Source organism: Nomascus leucogenys, chromosome 13 (genome assembly GCF_006542625.1).
Source record: "Nomascus leucogenys isolate Asia chromosome 13, Asia_NLE_v1, whole genome shotgun sequence".
Lineage (NCBI taxonomy): Eukaryota > Metazoa > Chordata > Mammalia > Primates > Hylobatidae > Nomascus > Nomascus leucogenys.
This window is the reverse complement of record NC_044393.1, coordinates 70,145,434-70,162,652: the sequence shown is the minus strand read 5'-3', so window position 1 is coordinate 70,162,652 and position 17,219 is coordinate 70,145,434. Positions and strand designations below refer to the sequence as shown.

Below are 17,219 nucleotides of genomic sequence, written 5' to 3'. Positions count from 1 at the left end.
TTGGCTTTCTTCTGTGGCTGGCCGGAAAAGGAATTTCCTTTCCTAGAGTTCTAGTTTATTCTGAAAGGGTGTAGCAGTAGGTCTCAGTCAGGTCTAAAGTGGAAACCATGTCTTAGATGGTCAAACAAATTGCTTTGGTCTTCTCAGGAAGGCAGGAGGTGAAGACATCTTTTGAATGAAGGAAGACCTGGGTGGGGACATTGTTTGGGAATAATCAGAGTTTAAGAGCTGAATGGAAAGTACAAAAGAAGAATTCAAGGACTGCTGACCACCACAGAGAGTTCTATACTGAATACACAACATGGACTTACACTAGATCTCGTTCGTCCATTCATTCAACATATTATGTGCCAGGAATTGTGTAAACTTGGTCTCTGCCCTGATCCAGCTGACAGTAATTTATTGGAAAGTTTTGCTTTAATGCTAGATTTCACAGGGTATGGTTACATTACTATAAATGCTTGGTTGCTTTGGAAATGTGCTTAGGATTACGTACACATTGTTGGATCATGAGACATACTCCTATTTATATCCCAGAAAAGGGGCTTCCTTGTAAGATATTATTTTACAAGAAAAATAGGAGACAATTCTAGCTTTTGAAGTTCATATGTCTGACAGAATATGTTTCCACAAATACAGTTTATCTGCTCTCCAGCAAAACAAGTTTGTTAAAAGCAAACATGGTCATACTTTAATCATTTTTTTAAAAGAAACGTAGTACACTCACCTCCTTTCTTCCCTATCCTCATATACTCCCCCACAAGAAAACTAACTCTGCCTCAAACCTATCTGCTTTTAAAATAGCTTATGTAGTTCTAAAATACTTAGATAAGTAGGTTTAGCTTGTGCCATTGGGAGTTTCAGATGTGTTATTAATGTTTTCACTGTTTATTCAGAAAAAAAAAGACAGTTCTTAAAGATAATAACAGAGAGCGGAGTAAAGGGAAACATTCAAGATCACTTCTGCCCTCTGGGTGTGTCCAGTAGGGAAGGTTTACTGCTCAGTATGAAAGTCAACTTTCTGATTGATGCTTTGCTAAGGTCGGGTAGTTCCTTTACTACTATAGAAAAGTTAATTTCCTGTTCCATTTTTCCTGAAGCATTTGTGCACTTTGGCTAAATTAATACTAGATTTTCCACCAGGGAAGAAGTAGGCTTAGGGCTGTAGCTATTGGAATGCTATTATACTTCCTATTGCTTGTTAAAGAAATAGTGAAACATCAAGAGGAAACTCAATTGTAGCAGCACAGTTTTGGACTCCTAGTGGCATTTTGAAACATAACTTTATAACTTGGCATTTGTATAGCACACTATACTATAAATTTTTAATGAAAAGAGTGTTTCCAGTAATCACATTTGTGTTATATATAAATGTCTTCTTTTCCCAAGAGGCACCAAATGCAATGAGAATATTTTAATGATATCATTCTTTTGGATACGAAACTATATATTCCCCTGTCTTTTATAATCTCAATGTTTTTCAAAGTACTCTCAGCTAAAGTGTCTAATTAGATCCCATAGCACCTCTGTGACAGGCATTTCGATCCCTGGACCACAGACTAGGAAAATAAAACCCAAAGAAGTCACTTGTCCACGGTCACTCAACTCTTCATTATGCAAACTGGGATTCCCCATTTCAGTCCCAGGTAATTTCCTTTCTCTTGGAAAGGGTGAATGGGTCATGGCAGGATCTGTTTCAGACACATGAACTTTTAACAGGTTGTTCTGGTGGTTTCTAGAAGTCTGCACCACCACCCTAACACCACCTACTTTTTCCTATGCCAAAAGAAATAAGAAATATCATGACCCCGGAGCAATATTATTTTTTAAGTAAATTCCATTTTCTTCCCATAGTTACACATTACCATCAGGCATCTTCCTCCACCTGACTCTCTTCCTAGACTGGCTACCCCAAATCCCTCTCTCAAGCATACTCAAAATATGCTCAGGTCAACAATTACCAGCTTCAGTTTGTCGAGATTGGCTGTGATGTATGTTACAAGAGATTGGCTATGAAAAGAACTAAAATATCAAAATTTGTGAATAATTTATGTTTAATAAATGAGGGGAGATATGTTGCATTCTGACTCCTGGCAGTCAAAGTGACTTTCTTGAGCAGATGAGGAAGTATTATGCATATCCCTGGAAACCCCATGGAATATGCTTGCATTTGACTGTATCTATAGGTGCCAAAAAGGAAAGTGGACAAGCAGCTTTAAACATTTACCTGAGCAAAATGTACCAAAGAAAACACAGGGTGACAACAAAAAATACATACTATATATGCATTATTGAAGAAAATATAATGTAACATATACCCAGTGCTTGTTTTTGAGATCAGAGCTTAAACCCAGCTTCTCATGGGAAGAAAGGACACATACAATGTTTATCGAACATTGACTCTGGCCAACAACCATGCTTGATGCTTTCAAACATATGATTTTATTCAGTTCCCACAAATAGGGGTTAGTTCCATTTTCCAATAAGAGAACTGAGGATTTAAAAACGTGTATAAAATTTGCCAATTGTCCTATAGCTAGGATAAAGCTGGAATTTGGACCAATGTATTCCACAACATACCCATGATCTGCTAGGCTTCTTATTCAATATACTTAACAGGCTTGAGATTGAAAGCTGTGCTGAAGATCGTAAGATCTATTCTCAACAGCAATATTCAGTTACAGAGCTTCCCTCTTACCAAGTTACTCTGATTGGCCTGCACTATAAATGAACTGGTAGGGGTTCCTATTGAGAACACCCAGATAAAGATTAGGGACACCAAAGGTAGTTATATGTCAAGGAACATGATAAGGCCCATTCTGCACTGCCAAATCCATGTGTTCTTCTTAATATTATTTTGTTCCATCTATTATTTTGGATCATAAATACCCCTAGCCTCTCTTAGTGAATTTAATCGAGAGTTGAATAAAATTTTTTAAGATCCTTATACATGGCTGACTCAGTCTTTGTCATATTTCTTTCTGAACTCCATACATGATAAGTCAAAATGCTTAATTTTATATTTTGAACAAGTCTCCAAAAAGTGTGAAAGTTGACAAAGTTCTGTTTACCTTGCAAATTTCCAAATTTGATGTAATTTCTGCCACAGAACATAAATCCTATGTTAGAACATGAGCTCATTCTTTTAGTGAGAACAGATCCCTTGGAAAAAAATATCTAAAGGAAGCCAAGGGGAAAAACGAAACCAAAACATTCCTTTCACCCCAAAAGGCCACAGACTCAGAGTTGATAACAGGAAGCACTTTTTATAATGTCAGTGTATTTAGTGGTTTCTATTTCAGAGGGTTTATCTTATATGAATTTTCAATTCCATTAAAACAAGAAACAGAATTGCTTAGAAGGAGAAAGAAGCAGAAGTTCCTGCCACTATCTGAAAAAACAAGAGAGAATGACACTTATAAAATGATTAATTCTTTGATACATATGACATTTAATATAACTTGTTAAAATTTGAGCTTCATCAAGACTTCATTAAAATGTGTCAATGTAAACAAATTTGAATTTGTTTAAATTCTCTCAGTATGAGCAATTTTTCACCCATATGCATATTTCATTATAAAAATTTAACATCGTTCTAATCAACTGTCTCAGATAAATTCACAAGCATTAAATGCTCATCAGGCAGCCTAACTAATTCTATGGAAGTTGCATACCTATTAGTGTGTTGATAACATCTCTTGAGAGCCTCCTATACATAAACTCCTGTATTTAAATTCCATCGGCAAGATTTTTAAATCTACATCTTCCAATCCAGTTACAATATAAAAATGTATAAAAGGAATGGCTCAATTTTAGGTAGGATCAATCTATTAAAAATGGAAATTCCTTAACAGAAATAGAGTTTAGATGATGGTGACAATGAGGATAAAAAAGAAGAGATGTAAACAGAAAGGCACAATGATTAGGAAAGGATGTTATTTTTATTATTATCATGGTAGGTACTTGAGAATGTTTATAGGCTAAGGATTTCAACGAGACAATGGAGCTGATGATAATGAGAAATCAGTGATAGTTAATTAATCAAAGATAATTAATCAACTTTAATGTAGAAGTGGCATGATGATTACCATTAGCCAGAAGTCCAAGAGATAGTACAGTAAAGAGATCAAGGGATACTTGTACAGGAAGAAGGAGAAGTGGAGGACTTTTGAGTTCAGCAAGAGAAAGAAAAGAGGGAGAAAGAGTTCCTCTCATATCTTGCCCTGCTCTAGAGTTGGCAGATTCAAATTCATCATTCATTTATTTATTCATTCATTGACTGAATATTTATTCAATGCTCACTATGTATCAGAGGCTGTTTTGACACTGGGGATGTAGCAGTAAGCCAATCAAATAAAGTATTTGATCTGAAGGAGCTTATATTCCATGCAGAAAGACAATAAACAAGTGAATAGATTTGTTACTCAGGGTCCAAAATCTTAATCTCTTTCCTCCTATCTGCACTCAACTCACTCCTCCCCATCCCCAGCTATAACATGCTGTTCGTTTCAGCAACTCAGACTTAAAAAAAAAAAGATTCTGCAAAACTGAGGACTTGCCTATAGATCAGCAAGTCTGACGTTGAGTGATACATCAGCCTCCCTAAATTTGGTCTTGATTCAAAAGATTCATTTTACTGTGGAAAGGCAACAGCTTAGAGGCTGGGGGATAGAGAGAGAAACTCAACAAAGCTTTCATCTCAGACATTTCTTATCCAAAGACTTATGTTCATTGCAGCAATTATTTATTGCTCACTGACTTTGTGAAGGCCAAATGTTAGGATCTATAGGGTCCACAGAGAGGAGTGAGTCTTCAAGGAAATTAAATAATAATTATTTTCATAGTTAATATTTATTGAGTGCTTTCTATCTGCCAGACACTTTAAGTGCTTCATGTGATTTATCTCATTTAAGGCTCATGTTAGCCTGGGGAGTTGGTGATAATATATCCATATTCGGGTAAGGAAACTAAATCCTAGAGAGGTCAAGAAATGTGCCCAAGGTAACAAGTTAACAAATGATATTAATTTGAATGCAGTGTTTATGTACTTAACTATTCTGCCTTCCCAAATTTATTAGTTTCCTAGAGCTGCTGTAACAAAGTATTCGAAGCTGGATAGTTTAAAACAAGAGAAGCTTACTTACTAAATCTCGTAATTCTGGGGGCTAGAAGCCTAAAATAACAGTGTCAGCAGTTCCTCTGAAACTTGTGGTGGAATCCTTCCTTGACTCTCGAGTTTCTGGGGGTTTGCCACAATCTTTGGTGTCCATTAGTGTGCAGCTGCATGACTCCAATGTCTGCCCTCAACATTACATGGCATTCTCCCTGTGTGTCTCTGTCTTCCTATGCTGTTCTCTTCTTTTTTATTTTTTATTTTATTTTATTTTATTTTATTTTATTTTATTTTATTTTATTTTATTTTTTCGAGACCAAGTTTCGCTCTTGTTACCCAGGCCGGAGTGAAGTGTCACAATCTCAGCTCACTGCAACCTCTGCTTCCTGGGTTCAAGTGATTCTCCTGTCTTAGCCTACCGAGTAGCTGGAATTACAGGTGCCCGCCACCACGCCCAGCTAGTTTTTTTGTATTTTTAGTAGAGACAGGGTTTCACCATGTTGGCCAGGCTGGTCTCGAACTCCTGACCTCAGGTGATCCACCCACCTTGGCCTTCCAAACTGCTGGGATTGCAGGTGTGAGTCACCACGCCCCATCTACTGTCTTCTTATAACACCAGTCATATTGGATTAGGGGCCACCTTACTCCAGTGTGGCTTCATCCTAACTAATTATATCTGCGATAACCCTATTTCCAAGTAAGGTCACATTCTGAGGTACTGGAGTTTAGGGCTTCAACATATCTTTTCAGGGACGGGGTACACAATTCAACCCATAATACCAATGAATGGAGTTAGTATATGGGGCTATAATAAAATAGAAAGGACATAGGTCTCAGTCCAGTCCTGTCCACACTATCAACTTATTATGTTACTTTGAGAGAGCCACTTTCTTTCTGTGGCCTTCTTTCTCTTCACTTAAAAAAGAAAGATGTTGAACTTAATCATCTCTAACTTATTTGCAGTTATAACATTCTAATGTTCCTTCATTTATAAATAGTTACAATGAAACATAAGTTTTATTAGGGATGTTTAAGCACACATCCACTTATGGAGATAAGGGCTGCTATGATGAAGGAAGTGAAACTTCATAGGTTTCTCAAAAGCTTTAAGAATGATCATGAAGATTTTTAGAGGTATTGAGTAGAGCAGGCTCCCTGGAGGAGACTCCTGACAGAAGGAGAGATGTGGGAGTTTAGAAAATAGGCTGTTGGCTGGATTATGGATTACACCTAGAGACAGGGTAGAGATAAGGCTGGAAAAGTATGTTGGAACATGCCAGGATCAGGGCGGTTTCTACTCAATTGAGTGTGCTCAACGTTACAACTCCTGAAGGCTTTCAGCAGAGGTATTAATGGGACCTGTGCACAGACTGCATAGAATATGCAGGCAGATGGAGGGGTAACTGGTTAAACCACTGAATGAGTCTAGGTTAGTGACAACAAGGACACAGCATTGGGATTGTGAAGGTAGATGCTAAGATTTTGGAATCTGATGAACTCTTACCTGAATTAATTTGGAGGACTAGAGAAAATTCCACTTTACATAGCCATAAAGGCCGTGCTCATGTGATATTTACTAAAATTATAATAGTATAATAAAGGGCTAAATGCACAGCACGGTCCCAGAGAGAAATTAGAAGTTAGAGCTAAAAAAGGAGCACCATGTCTACAGGCAATATATAAACCACAAGGAAGAAATCCAGATCTGGGCCAGATGCCAAGGAGAAGAGGAAGCAACATGCAAGCCGGTTGAAACTAATGTTTCTGAATAGGGGCTGTGAACAAGGCAAGAAAGTTTTGGACTTTGCACAACAATGTAAATATGATTAATACTACTTAACTGTATACTTACAAATGGTTAAGAGGGTAAATTTTATAATATGTGGGGTTTTTTTACCTCTATTAAAATTTTTTAAGGATAATTCCTTTTTTTTTTTTTTTTTTTTTTTGAGACAGGAGCTTGCTCTGTCACCTAGGCTGGAGTGCAGAGGCACGATCACAGGTCACTGCAGCCTTGACATCCCTGGCTCAAGCAATCCTCCCACCTTGGCCTCTCGAGTAGCTGGGGTGCTCCAGGCACATGCCATCAATCCCAGCTAATTTTTTTAACTTTTTGTGGAGATAGGCTCTCCCTATTTTGCCTAGGCTGGTCTTGAACTCCTGGACTTAAGTGATCCTCCTGCCTCAGCCTCCCAAAGTGCTAGGATTACAGATGTGAGCCACCACTCCCAGAGTTATTGAAGAAGAAGAAGAAAGAAGAAAGGAAGAAGAAGAAGAAGAAGAAGAAGAAGAAGAAGAAGAAGAAGAAGAAGAAGAAGAAGAAGAAGAAGAAGAAGAAGAGAAGAAGAAGAAGAGGAGGAGGAGAAGGAGAAGGAGGAGGAGAAGAAGAAGGTGAGATGGAGGAGGAGGTGGAGGAGGAGGAGGAGGAGAAGAAGAAGAAGAAGAAGAAGAAGAAGCAGAAGAAGAGGAGGAGGAGGAGGGAAGGGAGGAAGGGAAGGGGAAGGGGAAGGGGAAGGGGAAGCGGAAGCGAAGGGGAAGGGGAAGCGGAAGCAGAAGGGGAAGGGGAAGAAGGAGAAGGAGAAGAAGAAATTGAAGAATGCTGTGGCCTTTCTAATTAGGAGCTGGCCATGTCGCTCAGTGGTAGGCTTCAGATTTGGTAAGAAGCCAGGCAAGATGGATTTGGTGAAGAGCAAGGTATGGAGAAGAAGAAAGAAATATCAAAGGTGTAAAAACTATGCATCTAAGAAAATGGTGGTTGGGTGTCAGGTCCTATTCATGGAAATAGGGAGATTAAGAGGAGTCATTGATTTGGGCATGAAGTTTGTGAAATAAATTATTTAAATTTTTGTAGTATTTTATAATATTATAGAAAAAGGTAACAGGAATTTGAAGAGGTAGGTGATATGTCATCTGCCAAGGGTGAAAATTAACAATAGGCAAAATTGATACATTCATCAAGGAAAAGTACAAAACAAGGCAAAGATCCAAGGGCCTAAGGTTGGAAATGTCTACCTGTGTCATCAGAGAGAGGAAATGAACTCAAAAAGAGACCACACGCTTTTCAGAATAACCTTGTTGTGTTGTGGAATTCAAAAAGGAAATTTCAAGAAAGAGTCACTTCCCAATAGCAGAAGACGCCTCAGAGAAGAAGGATGTAGACTGAAAATAGATCATTAGATTTGGTAATAAGGGGTTCACCAAGAGAGGTTTCAATAGAAATGACCAAATGCAAAGGATAAGGAATGGGGAGAGGTAACAAGGAAGTACATGCAAAGAGAACCAGTTACAGTTTCTCCGAATGGAAGTAGAGAGACAGGGAGCATACTATATTAGGTAGATTGCCAGGTACAAAGAAAGCTTATTGTTTTATTAGTTCTACACATGTTTGCTGGCAGGAGGAAAGATTTGGAATTGGCAATATTATAAGTAATAGAAGGTAACTGTGGAGCCAATTTTGAAAAATGTTGAAAAGGGGGTGTTCAGGAACACACATGGAAAGTAAGATTTGGCAAAGAAGAGGCATATTGAAACAGCCTACCAACTGGTCTTCCTGCCTTCAATTCTACTCCAGTCCATTCTGCAATGTGTGTTAGTACTTTCTCTCTAATACACTTATGTATTTATGCCAGTCTTTGCTTAACGTTCTTCAGGGATTCTCTGTTGCCTTTGGAATAGAATCCAGACTCCTTACCATGTGCACATTTCCAACATCCAGACCCTGCTGACTTTTCTACTTTGTGTATTTGCCTTCCTGCTTCCATCAGTAACAACAACAACAACAACACACACACACAGTATAACAAATACTTTGAATTCTCCAAATGTATCAGGCTATCCGGCTATTTCATTTCTTATTTGCATATGCAGGCTGTTCTGCATGTAATACTTTTTTCTTTCTCTACCCTCTCTAGTTCCTTCTCAACATTCAAAAAGTAGTCTTGTAATTATCAGTCTCCTATCACCGTATTAATTTACTTGTCTGTCTCATGGAAGCTTTTATTTCTGTATAACTTGTATCTCATAAAGAGGCTAATACATACAAATTGTTCAATAAATATTTACTAAATGAATGAAAATGAATAAATGAAAGGTATCAGGAGGAGAAAGGGTAGAGATGAAGCAAGATTCTGTGGGGGATTTTTTTTTAGTTACAGAGAAGGATTCTCAGTGAGATAATTACAACATTTTTATATAAAAGAAGAGACCTCTTCCCAAGAGTGCGAGGATTTTTTGCTGGATTTTTGGTGGATTTCTAGAAAGCAAAGTTATGAAACTACTGTTTCAGTAGTGAGTAGGTCACATTGCCTCATCTACCCCTCTAGTGGGCATTACTCACCATTGTTGTGGTCATCAAACTAAGGACAGTGTTTTCACTGTCTCTGAAGCACAGACCTGGAAGCTCCTACTCACAGTACTGATTGAAAAGGAGGGTCCACCTCACCTTTGCACCTGCAGGGCGACCCCCATCCAGGGGCTAGCTTCTCTACTGGCTGCCCTGAGAAGCCAAAAAACTCAACCTGTAAGTACCATGAGAGGGACTCCAATCAATAAAAGGCAGGAGAAGAGATCAGGCCATAAATTGCTTGCCCTTTCTGCTCCTTTTGTCTGGCACCTGTACTGAGACGTGGTCATTGAAGAAAGCCTCTCTGGAAATGACTTGCAATAATGTACTCCCTTCTGTTTGCTCTCCCTTCTCTGTTCTTTCCTCACTCTTGTGTCCCTGGGATTGCATTCTCCAATAAAGTGTTAGCATGCAAGTGTTTGCCTCCAGTTCTATTTCTAGAAAACCTGGGCCAAGTAAGGAATTTTTTTAGAAAGTTTCAAATGTTAAATATATTATTTACTAGTAGAAATGCAAACAAGATTAATTAGATCATTTTCAATGAGAACATCCACTTATTTGCATTGGGCTGTGTTTGGATCCTTGAGAAAGTAGATGCCATATAGAACGGTCATTTAAAGAGAAGGGAGAGTCAAGAAGACATGGGAAATGAATAGTCAAGCAACAGTCAACAAAATAGTAATTCTCATTTTGGAGCCATCAACAGGAGGTAATCAGAAACACATGGCTATGGTGAGTATAAACGTATTCCCCAAATAGCAAAGTTTCCATTAAAGGAGCATATACTAAGGAGATTTTCTTTCATTGTTTCTGTTTATAATTTAATGTGCTTCCTGTGCTATGAAATGTTAAAATGTTAGATGCTATAAAATAGATAAATCTATTGCATGACCTACTTTGATGAAGACAACACATCTGTGTTTATATATTAAATTGAAATAATTTTAAGACTTGGCAGATTGTCAGGCAATATTCAGACTACTGATATTGAGAGAAAACTCAGAAGAAGTGACAAAAATACATCTGCTTAGCCAAGCCCTTTGGATTATTCAAATGGAAAAGTGAATTAAAGTTTGGCAAGAAAGAGGGAGAGTACTTCCTCACTATGGAAAGTTGGCATATACTATACCATGATTTCAATCCATACTGAAAACAGCTTTACACATTGAACCAGATCCCATGTGTAAAAGTGTGCAGGGTAAAGTCACCCACGATCAAATATTTGGTAGTACAGAACCCTCCATTAGGAGGCTGACAAAGTAGAAAAGGTCTTCTCATAGATACAACTGCAACAAAAAAGGCTGGGAAATACGTATTACTTATTCAATGAATAAAAACTCTGATCCAAGAAGTTTTTATTTCTGTGTATTTACTTTGGTTTCTGAATGTTTATCCCTGCAAACACTAAAACATTCACTGAAACACTTGTTCTAATATGCTCAGTTGAAGTATTTAATTATGCTTTTTTGATTTTACGTTTTTAAATCTAGATCAAATTTACACATCCTGGAGGGGCAGTTAGTTTAACATGTAAACATACTGGTTGTTAAGCATTTGTAGTGGTTCTTAGCATGTTTTTAGTTCTGAATATCTGACAGAAATCTATAATTTCCCCCCAAAGATCTTCACATACACCTACATTACAGTATTTTGCATAAAATGTCATGGATGTATACATTTTATACATCTAAATACATTCTGGAATCCATGAACCCTAGGTCAAAATCAGCTGCTTTAAGTAACTTTTAAAAACACTTAAAGCAAATATTTGACTAAGATTTGACTAAATAAAAGTAATAACAAAATCCAAAATTTACGGATAGAAACAATGCTACTTCTATAAAATGCCTCAAAGCTAATTCTAGGTTTTCAGGAAACCTATATAGCATCTAATCAGTTTTTTTTTAATGAACTTCACAAATAGTTACTTTAGAAAATGATCAATATATTGATCCCAAAAGCTTTCTCTCTTCATTTTAGCCATCTGAAAGAGTATCTAATAATTTAAATTGGAGTGTGATTTGACTCCTTTTTCAAAACATATGCTATAAGTAGAATTAATTTGTATCTGGTTTTAATTAACATGTGTATGATACTTTCTTTCTCACTTCCTTTCTGTCTCAAATAAAAAGTGGCTTTAATCCAGGGGCTGGCATAGGTTAAAAATGGAATGACATGGCTAATGTTTGGAAATCTACTTTTCATATCCACTGGGCTCCTGAACTATAATTGTAAATTTAGCATCTTGCTTACAGTTAAAATACTTAAGACTGTGAATCATTTGTAAACCAAATTCATCATGTGTTTGGCATTTTTGGTGAAGAAAATTCTCAAGTGAATGTTTTACACCAGCAGCCAGTAAGTTTCAGATGGTTTATAAGTAGTAGGAGATTCAAAGTTGAAATAAAATTTTCTATGACAGCCCACAAATAACAGCTAACATATGCCTAAATTACAAACAAAGCAGGAATCACACAGAACAAGGGGAATAAGAAAGCTGTAAGTTCATTAATAAAACCTTTTCATGCAAAATTCTTAGCAAAAATTTTAGGCATTAAATAAGAGCAAGACTATGTCAACTATTTTTGAATAAATTACCTTTCTCAATATTGGAAACTAACAAGAAATGACTTTAACAGTCACAGTTTACATCCATTGTAACTGTGATGTATTCAGGAAAAGAAAAAAAGTTAATGCTAGTATAAATGAACAACAACAACAAAAATACACATTCTTCAATCACTTTCCTGTGCCTAAAAATAGATGTACAATCTCAGTTGCAGTTTCATTTTACAGTGTTTCAACTTATATTATCTACTATTCTTTGTCATAAGATCGTTCTTGGTCAAGATGTTTCTTGGCATTACGGATAACAAATGAAGTCACTTAAAAGTTTCAAATTTTCTTTGTTTTAACTTAATGTTATTTTGTATTTCAATAAGTTCTTGTAGTTGTGGTTTCAAAAATTATTACAAGGGCTTTGAATTTACTTTTTATTTGGAGCATCAGCCCTGCAGTAGGAACCACGCAGCTTGATAGCTATTGCTGTGGGGATGCATCATGTCATAATGCTAACCATGTGACCTACCTAAATGGCACTGAGTGTCAGGCTCATTGTTCATAAAATGCTAATAATCATATTTACTGTACCTGTCTCACAGGGCAGTAGTCTGAAACGAAATAAATAAAAGAGTTTTTAAAACAGGTGGTGCTGGTCAATCGTGGAGGTTTTGGTAATAATGCTAGCGACAGAGCTGGTGTTCAAGTAGAAATTCTACTTCAAACGGTAACCGGCATCATAAGATCGAACAGAATCTACTGTAGATATAAGATGCTACTTTCAGAGCCCTCAATTATGTTGCTACAATACTACTTGTTGTAACATAAAATTTAGTAGCTTTGCCACCATGATTTTTTTTTGCGTGGATTTTTTTTTCTTTGTTCATGTTCTGTTTTACACTTGACTATGTTACAGGTCATTATTTTACTGATAGGCATGAGGAGAGTGGTATATTAAAATAGAAATCCTGTGTTACTTTGTGTGCTTTTTGTGTTTTTTTTTCAACATTTGACAAGTAAGATTAGTAAGTTTAGCTGAATAGTATAAATATAGAATAATCTGTATTTCCCTGATCCTATAAACAATAAAACACAGTGCATCAATTCTTTTGAAGAAACCTATTATCCTATTATTTTAAACGCTTTCGAAGTAAATATATTGCTTTAGAAATGTGGTCACCAATTAAGAATCGATCCAGCTAGTTACAAAATGAAACTCTGGAGAATCTTTGAGTCTGGAATGGTCTAAGTACTCATACTGACTGCCTTGAGAAAAGAGACACTCAAGGTTTATCAAAGTTTTTGAGTCTTTGATTTATGTTTTTGAATTGTAAAGCCTCAGATCTCTTACAATCCTGATATTTTAGAAAGAATCCACATCATCTTATGCCTCCTCCAAACTGTCTACTTCATTCCACTGAAATGAAGTGAAATCCTAAGAGATAAAGTAAGGCCAGAACTTTCTGGAAGTAACTATAAGAAGTTGAAGCTTATGTAACGTGTTTCCCTGTCATCAGGTCACTCTCTAGGCTGTTTACACTCTGGAACCCTTTCAGAACTCATGGAAGTTAATTTTAGTTTTATAGAAAAGACAGAGAAGCAGATTGCTGTCTTTGCAGAAACTGTCTCCATTAAGCTTATGAGAGTCTTACCTTTCTGGTTTCCTGGGCATTACCAGAGAGAAGGAAGCACTGTTTGTCCTGAGAGAATCCTTTCTTGCATTTGCTTGCCTGGATTTCAGTGGATGTGTGTGGGACAGCCCCAGGGGCAGCGGCTGCGAGCTTCCTCGTCCCTCGGAGGGTCAGAGTCTGGTAGAAGAGACAGATTGCCACCACTAAGCCCACCAAGAAGGGTCGGGGGCAAAATCGCCGACGACAAGGGAACACTGGGCGACAGACCATGACCAGTTCAGCTTCACTTGGCCCCTGTCCACGTTGCGGGAAAAGTCATAGCAGCTATTTTTTGTCAGCATGAAAAATACTAATCTGTCTTCTTTTTCCCCAACTCCAATCAAGTTTGCTTCATCCCTGCTTAAGAATTTTCCAAAGGGTTGTGCCAAAGAATCATAGGTCCCGAAAGTCTGAGGCATTTAATAAGAGCTCTTCCATGGATGACAGTCAAAACTGGATGACCTGAGTTTAAAAAAAGACATCAAATAATAATAGTTGTAACGAATAACCTGAGTGTACCCCAGGCTGCCAAACTGTTGCTTCCAGCAATGCCTTATTTTCACATCTTTAAACTCACAGTAAAGGAGTCCGACTCTGCCTCAGCTTTCCAGGAAGAGAGAAAACAGCACCAAAGTAAATCTGGAGTCTGAAAACAGCATTAAAGAACGCAAAAGATTAAAACCCAAGGTGCCTGTTGCACAGCTGAACTCAGGCCAGGTTGCCTTAGCAGTTCCTCAATTTTCCTCCGGTTTTAAAGCAGTCTTGCTTTCAGCCTTTTGTATGCTTCCCTTCATTTAGTTTTAAATTCCCACTGTCCTGTAAGTATTCACAGCTTTTAACATAAAAAGGGCATACGCAATTTGAATGGACATGGTTACTGTCAGGGTTTTTGCTTGAATTTGTTTCATTCCGTCTCAAGTTCAAAGTTCTATGTACTTACTCAGTTTTCATCCTTTTAGCCAGAAAAAAAAAGCTTCCATGATTTCCTAATGGATTGCTGATGAAAACCACTCGGAAGGAAACACCCAGTCGTATGACTCCAATTCATCTCACACACACACAGAGACACACACACACACACACACACACATAAACACACGCGCGCGCGCCCGCTGCACGCCCGGCGGGAGCAGAGGACCTCGGCATCGCAGCCACCCGGGGCCGGGCAGAGCGGGGCGGAGCTAAGGCCGGGTTCCTCTGGCCCTGGGGGCTGCTGGAGCAGCGCTGTCAGCTCTGGGTCCGAAACAGTGGGCTTCCCCACGTTGGAAACAGCAGCTAGCATTTCCCCAAATGAGGCTGCCTACCCAGAGCTGCAGAATTTAGAAACGTATCTGATGTCTGATCCTCTATGCAACTTCTTTTTCCTAATATAGAATTGGAAAAACAAATAGCCTTAGCCAATTGGGGACAAAGGTCGAGAATGAGACTAAAGTGAACTCCATGAGTGAATTGGGATATTCTTCACTCCAGGGAATTGTGGTTACTCTTCTGAGGATAAGAGGGTCACAAGTACTGTCTGGACCTCAGACAGCAAGCACCAGAATAACTCAGTCGTCTCTCTGTGCCTTAGTATGGAACTCAGATCACAGATGTTCTTATTACTCCTTTCCTGGACTAATTAGTTGCGTCTTTCAATGATCTGATGCTTTATGGCCTGACATTTTGCTCCTAAAATGAGTTGATTATAGCAGGTGTTGGGGGTAACTTTTGCCCAGTAGATAAAGGTACACAGTGGGATTTGTCCAGAATCAGCTCAATCTAATTCTTGCAGACCTTCGGGTGGACGCTGCTAATACTGCAATTCTGCAAACCCACTTCCACTTTTGCTGAGGCTGTCAAGGGGAGAGGAAATCAGTCCGGAAATCAGTCCTTGCTTTGCGAACTCTGGATACCCAGGGCTGTCTTAGCGCATAGCAGGCATTATTTAAAGGCTCTGGACCTGAAGAGGTTTTCAAACTTGTTTCTAAGCCAAACTCTTGTGGGTTGAGGTTCTCCGTGAGGCCACACCCCTAGAGTGAGCCTCACCCAGAGGCACGCTGCTGTCAGTCCCTTGTATTTTGAGAGACGGAGCGCCCCCTAGGGGTGCCCAGCTATCACAGATTCAGAGAAATGGGCATCTAGAGTTCCTTGCTTGTAAGAAACCCTTTTAACATCCTATAGAACAAGTTAATTAACATATTACAGAAGAAATATTCACACGGAAGCTGGATTTATCCCAAGCCCTTGCATGTATCGCCTCCAGTGGCTTTAATATTATTTTATGTATAGATTCAGAGTCCTTAATCTTATGACAAATGGGATAGAGAAAAATAAAGTGATGCTTCACTTTTAGAAGCCAAAAGAGTTGTAAGAGAAAATGGCTGAACAATGGTGTTGTAGGACATATCCTTTTGGTGGATGCAATGTGATTTGAGAGATAATAAGAATTATGAGATTTCTAAATTGGAATCCAGGGTGTGACAATGCTGTTACTGAGTGATAAGGAATAGGCAGACAGTTCTATTAAGTTCTGTTAAGGCAAGCAGTCTGAAAAACAGAGTTTGGGGAATCTGAAGAGTCATTCTTATGCTTTATTAAATTGTTGAGAACAAGGTACAGAAGAAAGAGTAAATCAGATGCTAAAATAAAATTGCCTTTCAGGTGGGAGAAATGAAAGACAACAGTATTGAAAATTTTAAGATGATATAGCTAGACTTCAAATAATGGGAATTTGGAAGAAGGTGGAAAATTAGTATCCCAGAAATGATTCTAGTAGATTGAAGAACCCAGTTTCCCATTTTAACCACTGAGTCCAAGGGAGTGGAAGAAGGCAGTAAGGAAATATTTGCAAGAGAGAAAAAAAGAGGTAGCATGAGACGGTGCAAACAAGAGGGGGAAAGGAGATATAGCAGGAGTTATCACCAAATAGACTAAAGTGATCCACAAGCATCTGATTTTAGAGTAAACCCAATCTGGATATGATTCATGGCACTGCCTTTTATCAGCTGTTCTTAAACAAGTGGTTTGACCAAAGTCTCAGCTTTCCTCATTCGTGAAATAAGGATACTAATGTTTACTTTGAAGTGTTGTTGGTACAACTAGGTGAGATAATATGTGGAAAGCAACTAAGCATTCTGTATTTGCTGGATAAATGAATGCTGAATGCATGTCTGTTAAGGTTTGAATCCTGAGGCTGTGCTCCATCCTCACTGAGCTTATGGGAGATGTGGTGTCAGACACATAAAAAGATAATTATCAAATAATGAGTCCCGTGGAACATCTAAACACCAAAAGCAAACATGAGCTCTTAGTTCTCTTCCCTTCCCTCTTTGAGATAGAAGTGCACCCACCAGCAGATGCTGGTTTGGGAGGACAAGGGCAAGGGTGGCATGAAAGCAGCATGTGGAGACTCTACCTGAGAGGTATTTACACCGGAGCAGTAGGTTACACACATTCGAATGGAATGACAGAGCCTGAAGGAATCAGAAGAGTGAATGAGGCCAGTTGCGATGTTGCACACCTGTAATCCCAGCACTTTGGGAGGCCAAGGCGGGAG

At 38.3% G+C, this 17,219-nt stretch overlaps 1 protein-coding gene across 2 annotated transcripts in view; it reads right to left on the bottom strand.

Moving 5' to 3' along the window:
- Positions 1–14,828, bottom strand: part of CPED1 (cadherin like and PC-esterase domain containing 1) — a 315,288-nt gene extending 300,460 nt beyond the window's left edge. The window contains exons 1-2 of one of the 2 annotated variants that reach the window (XM_003261250.4): positions 14,625–14,828; positions 13,667–14,146 (exon numbers count right to left, since the gene is read on the bottom strand). In XM_003261250.4, coding sequence (XP_003261298.2) covers positions 13,667–13,915 — 249 coding nt within the window. In that variant the 5' untranslated portion in view covers positions 13,916–14,146; positions 14,625–14,828. Of the gene's footprint in view, positions 1–13,666; positions 14,487–14,624 lie in introns of those variants that run through there. The other variant, XM_012512038.2, reaches the window with a different exon arrangement.
- Positions 14,829–17,219: the final 2,391 nt, after the last annotated feature.